The following is a 6,275-nucleotide window of genomic DNA, read 5'->3' as shown; positions in this document are numbered from 1 at the left end:
TTTCCTGATTTTTAATGGAAACATTTTCAAGAAAGTTGGTTCATAGGTGGAGATCTTCCTCTTCTTGATTTCGTTTGTATGTTAAAACCAGTTATTATTATTGAATTATGCACTAAGTGCTGTGTTACCACTGGATCCAAATAAGCAGTGAAAGCTATGCAGATTATGCATGCTTCAATTTAGCTAAAGCTGAACCATTCATCCATTTCATTTTACAAAGTTCAACGTTAGCCAGATTAGTCAACATTTATATGTTTCGAAGCAACAAGAAGATGAATCATGTTTTGTTTTCACTAAATCCAATCCTGGGATTCCATTAGAGTGAGAGCAACCATGAGTACTACCCGTGTAGTAAGACACAGAAATTCAAGAGTATTTCTTTATCTTTGGATATCAAAAAGGACCATGCTATGCTCTCTGTTGCTTTCTCCATCTTGGATAGACAAACAGAAAAGAATAGCTTTGTTGATAACATATAAAAACTCAAGAGTATTACATCCCAATAGCTATATTCTTCAAAGTTACAAAAGGTCAGAAGAGAAAAACCTCAGAGATTTATCTTAAGGTGAGACAAAGTTATAGACAAAGTTATTCTTGGTTGGCCTAATTAGGTGTCCTCATTGGTTGGCTTTGCTGATTTTGCTTGCCAAGTGGACATAGTAAGACCCAACTCTAAATTAGCATTGGCTAATCAGACATTATTAACATGGGCTGTTTCGAGTGTCACAGGGCCTGACTTGCAGGTATGAAGCATAAAGTTACAAGCTCCCACAGCCTCTCCCACTGTTAAATAGATCCACTCCTGACCTAAGTTCTCTAAAAACTTGGACTTGTCTAGCTTCTTCATCACTTCACTTCCAGGGTTAGCCAACACTATCTGTTATTACACATCAAAGCCAAACAAGTAAATCACTTAATTAATTTCCATTTTCCACCATGAAAGAGCATAGTAAGCAGTTTATAAACAAGAAAAAGAGTCTTAACAGTATCTATACCTTAAGTCCCCTTCTGTCCATGGTCTTCTTAACTTCTTCAAGCATACTAATCCCACTTGTGTCAATGCTACCAACGGCTGTTCATAGAAGATTTTTCACATATTAGATGGAACTTTTTAGATTTCTATATAGAATTACAACTCATATAGATCCAATTTGTCTAGGATTTCGACTACTTACGGCCCATGTCTAGTATGACATACTGTAAACTGTTCTCTCCTGATGCTTTTAGCCTGTCTTCTTCCTCATCTATCCATCTTGAGATCCTATTTTGTCAAGATCCATTAACAATCTCAGTATTTGTTGCTCATGTACACACAGATATAGGATTGAAAGTTTCAATTTTTCATTTTCATTGTACCTCTCTCTCAAGTAGCTTGAGTTAGCGAAGTAGATAGGAGCGTCGATTTGAAGTATAAAAACTCCTGGAACACTGTTAGCAACTGGGTATTGATTGATGTTTCGGTATATCATGGAGTTTGGGATGTTGCCAAGGACTAAGGTTCTTGGCCTTGCTATGAACAGTAGCACCCTAAGCATAGATATTGCAACCTGCATACATAAAAAAGTAGATCATGAAACTATGAAAAAGGTGTAAATGGTCTGGGCCTCGATCAAACTGTTTCATATTTTGGATTGGGCCTGAGCCCAAGTCCATTTCCTCTTATTAATGTAATATGATGGGCTGTATATGGATTTTGAAGAACCCTTAGCCTACCCTAATTTTATTGGATAGTCCGGGTAAACCCCAAGCCCAGAAAAAACTGTTTCTGCCTCAGAACCAGTTTTTTGACACAGAAACGTTACCATACAGAGCCTAAACTACCCCTTGCGGTTGATTTCGGGGACGATCCATTTAAAAAACACATACCGCTATGATTAAGCCGATCTCGACACTGCCGAAGACCACACCGATATACGCACTCATACACACAACGAAGTCGAACTTGTCGACCTTCCAAAGATGGATAGCGGCTTCGTAATCAATCAAACCGAGCATCGCAGCGATGATTATGGAAGCGAGCACGACAATGGGAGTGTAGTGAAACAATGGTGTTAAGAACAACAATGTTATCATCACTGCAGTTGCCATCACAATGTTTGAGACTGCAGTCTTGCATCCTGCATTGAAGTTCACCGCCGATCGCGAAAATGGACCTGAAATTGAAATTCCCAATTCCATAATCAGTTACTCTTAACTCCAACACCAAAGTGGGACTTAACTAAGTAATCAAATCACTACTCAAAACTAGACTACTTTGAGCAGTTGGGCATAATGGTAATTTTATTCAATAGGGTAGAAGGGCATTTTTGTAATATTGATGTGAACACTGACCTGTGGTCAAGTAGCAAGAAGTGAAAGAGCCAGCGATGTTCATCATTCCAAAGGCGATCATCTCTTTGTTGCCGTCGATATGATAGTTCTTAAACATGGAAAAACTCCTCCCCACAGCGATCCCTTCCTGCATTTACAATTTTACACCCATCACCCATCAGTCCACGCTAGCACAACCATTAGATGAATGAACTAACCTACGCCATTTACTACCACCAAAAGCTAGCGATGGTTCTTTAGCCTCTGAAAAGTTGCTCTTTTTTTTTTTTTCTTTTTCTTTCTGGGATTCAAGTTCATTCCATTCCATGGGTCCAATTCAATAGTTACTTGGGTTTTAGGGTGAAGAGGTCTGACCTAAGATCCCTTCCTTTGCAAGTAATCATCTCACACCGTCCATGAGATGTGGGGATCATCTTTGAGGTGTGGGGTCCACATCCTATGAATGATGTGACATGAGGTGGGGCGGTTACCAACATGGAGGGAAACTTGACTCTAGAGGTCTTGCTCATATAAGCTTAGCAACCACACACTATCCGATTAATGTGAGACTAAACTGGAAAGAAGTACTAGAAGGATAAAAACTTGGAACAATTATCACCTCCAATTTGTGGGCACCTCCAATTTCTCTAATAGGGAGACGTGGACCCTACCTTGGGCATTGTTTTTGGGCAGAGGATAGGATGAACGTTTTCACTCCCATGTGAGAAATTGAAGGAATTAGACGGGACAGCGAATTAGAGGGAATAACGACATGTAGAAACTTACAGCAAGAGCGATGACACCAGTGATGATTCCTGTTTTAAGGGCAAGCATCAGATACTCTGACCCCAATTCCAAACTAGTCAAAGATGGAGGATTCAGGCCTTTCTTCAAGTGTCCAATCTGTAATATACAGTAATTATTCAATAATTTATACGATGATTGATTAGAAAGACTGGAAATAGGAGAAGAACAGTATTATTAAAAGTAAAGAAAGAAAAGAAGAGAAAAAGAAGAAGTAGAAGGCCAAAAAAGTGGGAAAGAGATGGTAGTGGGTGGGTGTGAGTGGAAGGGAATGCTAAAAGCTCACCACTTGAATGCCGTGTTTCTCAGCATGGGTGAGATACACAAGGAGACTTCCAAGAATCACAGAAGTCAACGGTGCCATGGCTGATATCCAGAAGAACTTTGGTCGTCTCTTACTCTGCATGTCCAGTCAAATTAAGAAATACACATCACCGGCCATTACCAAATCATCACAACATACCCTTTAAGAGAAGTATATATATTATATATATATATATATATATATATGGGAAAATGTTCTCTGTGCCGCAGCGCAGGCTGTGTCCAGATACACGGGCCTGCCACTCAGGGGGCAAGATGGTCATTACACCTACCCACATGTGTCTGGATGCAGCCTGCGCCCCCGGCACAGAGAACATGAGCCCAAAATATATACATCTAAAAGTCTTGCCAAACCAGATGTATAATCTAGACATGAAGTGATCAAGAAAGAAGCCTCAACTTATATACACGTAGGGTTATGAAAATTGGAATCGGTGATCAAATCAATTAGTGCTGATTTCGATTTCAATCGGATTGGAATCGGTCTTAAAAACCCTAGAATTGACCTCTCAGATTAGATGAGAAAGGCCTTAGAATCAGCCAGATCAGTTCGTACATTATTGAGATCGATTACTTTCAATTTTTTGTATTGTTACTCATATTGGTATCAATCTCCAGTGATAACTGCTACATATTATTGATATGACTGATGTGATGATACTGATAAGAGAGAGAAATAGGCAAATCGTTTGCGTGCGGTAAGCTGGTGGACAGCTCCAATTGGGGTATTGGATGAAAGGATTAGACAATCATTTTAAAGAAGGAAGAGAGAGATAGACACAATGGGTGCTAGCTAACTTATGATATATCGGTGGTGTGCCCAACCTTTTTCTATAAAACTGTATAGGTGTTTGGACCTTAGAGATTGGAGTGACTAAAACTTTAAGAAGAGAGAAAAAAGAAACCTTAAGAAAATTTGGTTGAAGACAACTGCCTCTTTTGGTTGATATTAGAGGTTTCTTGAGGGAAACCCATATAAAAAGTATAAAAATTATTGTTGTTAAATTTGGATGAAGACGATTGTCCACTTTAGTTGATTTGAGGGGAACCCATTTTAGAAAAAGTAAAATAATTATTGATGTTGTTGGAGCATTTTGGGAGCAAGTACCACCACAAGTGGGTGTAAGAAGACAAAAGAAGTTTTGGAAGGACTTAGTTGTATTTTGAATCTTTTTATGAACTTTTAAAATAATATGTTTTTGTAGACTCTATTCTAGTGAAACTGTTTCATTATGACTTGGCAACAATAAGAGGTTGAGCACAGAGAAGTTAAAAAGACTAAATTAACCAATTATCCTTCAATTTTACTTACAAAGTATTTGGTTAGAATGAGAAAGAAGAGGAAGACACAACCCAATACACCACTCTCCCATCTCCACTGCAACCACCACCAAACAAACACCACTGTTCAGAGTTAGAAAAGAATAGTTGCAGAAACTAGCAATTATGTATCAAAATTTAAAAGTCTAAAGAAGAAGAAGAAGAAGAACAGAAAGAAACAGAGAAAGCCCATAAAGTTTTAAAATTCCATTCTTCTTTTAAGCAAACCAAACTTCATTTTTTCATACTAGAAGTTGAATAACTTTCAGAAGCAGGGGAAGAAAAAGGCTAAAAAAAAAAAGACTAAAAAAGAGAGAGGATTACCTGATGAATTTGGGTGAAGATGGAACGCATAACAGAGACAAGATCAGTGCCATGAGTGAAGTGTTCCAAACCCAGAATTCCTTTCAACTGTTGCAGACAAACAACTGTAGCTGCTCCAGCCATGAACCCCACTATTGTTGAATGTGACAGAAAATCCACAATAAACCCAAGTCTGCAATTTTTCTCCAAAAGACAAAAAAGTTATCAATTATCAAATTATAACCATATCATAATGCTTTCATCAAAATTAGAGACCTATAAGTACCTTAAGAATCCCAAAGCAGCTTGGAAAACTCCAGCAAAGAATGTAGCAGTGAAAGCTAAGTGAAGATACAGCTTTGGTTGCTCAAGAGCATTCACTTCTCTTCCCAACATCGAAGCCGTTAACAATGAAGCAACAGCCACAGTTCCTACAGCTAAATCTCTGGAACTACCCATCATTGCATACACCAAAGGTGGAACAAAGCTTGAATCTGCATTACCCATTTCAAAATTTTCAAAAAAAAATAAAAAAATCTAATTCTGAATAAAATTCTGTAGTTTTGGAGCAAGAACTCACATAGGCCAAGGATGGGAGGGAGATTTGCTAGTTTGGCATAACTGATGCCTTGAGGGATTGCAAGGCTTGCAATTGTGATTCCAGCAATAAGGTCAGCTTTGAAGAACTGGAAAGTATAACGAGGAGCCCATTCTAAAATGGGTAAAAAGTATTGTAAAGCTAAGACAAATTTTCTTGCTGTTGGTTGGTTCTTGAACTGGCGAAGTGGGTCGTCAGGGAAGAAAGTTTCTTTGAGGGAGCCTTTGAATGATTTGAAGAAGGGTTGTGAAGGTGGGATTTCCACACGGTGTGTGCAACCGACGTGGTTCATCGTCTGGTACATATAATCCGCGTTACCCATAGTTGTATTAACTGACACTTCCAAATGAAATGGAAAATTCTTGTGACAGTAGCCAATTAGGCAGAAAATTTATGCTAAATTTGGAGTGAAGCAGAGGAAATGGAGAAGGAAGAGAGAAGAGAAATTAATGAAGGAAACGGAAGGTTTGTGTGAGTTGAGGAAGGAGGGACGTTGGGGTTTTAAAGAGGAGAAAGGGTCGTGTGTGGTGAGTCTCTGGTGACCTCGTAGGGTAGGATAGCCGGGTAGGGTAGGAAAGGGAAGGGAGGTTCAGTGCGTTGTGGGGCCCACATTTAT

General features: G+C 38.9%; 1 protein-coding gene across 1 annotated transcript; it reads right to left on the bottom strand.

Annotated features, from left to right (window-relative positions):
* Positions 1-617: 617 nt before the first annotated feature.
* LOC122643057 (sulfate transporter 3.1-like) lies at positions 618-5,981 on the bottom strand. Its single transcript, XM_043836691.1, has 12 exons — positions 5,642-5,981; positions 5,348-5,555; positions 5,083-5,254; positions 4,751-4,816; positions 3,401-3,514; positions 3,097-3,213; positions 2,332-2,458; positions 1,867-2,153; positions 1,357-1,547; positions 1,176-1,261; positions 996-1,072; positions 618-877 (listed from the first exon to the last, which is right to left on the bottom strand). The coding sequence occupies exons 1-12, from the start codon at positions 5,979-5,981 to the stop codon at positions 692-694; spliced, it is 1,971 nt and encodes a 656-aa protein (XP_043692626.1). The 3' UTR covers positions 618-691.
* Positions 5,982-6,275: the final 294 nt, after the last annotated feature.

This window comes from Telopea speciosissima, chromosome 10 (genome assembly GCF_018873765.1).
Source record: "Telopea speciosissima isolate NSW1024214 ecotype Mountain lineage chromosome 10, Tspe_v1, whole genome shotgun sequence".
In the NCBI taxonomy this organism is placed as follows: Eukaryota; Viridiplantae; Streptophyta; class Magnoliopsida; order Proteales; family Proteaceae; genus Telopea; species Telopea speciosissima.
The sequence above is the reverse complement of the archived record's forward strand: the minus strand, read 5'-3'. Positions and strand labels throughout refer to the sequence as shown.

Coding starts and splice junctions, on each gene's coding strand:
- LOC122643057 (XM_043836691.1), bottom strand. CDS start 5,981: ATGGGTAACGCGGATTATATGTACCAGACGATGAACCACGTCGGTTGC. Junction 2,459..3,096: donor CTGGTGTCATCGCTCTTGCT/GTAAGTTTCTAC, acceptor TTGTAAATGCAG/GAAGGGATCGCTGTGGGGAG. Junction 2,154..2,331: donor TTCTTGCTACTTGACCACAG/GTCAGTGTTCAC, acceptor TTTCAATTTCAG/GTCCATTTTCGCGATCGGCG.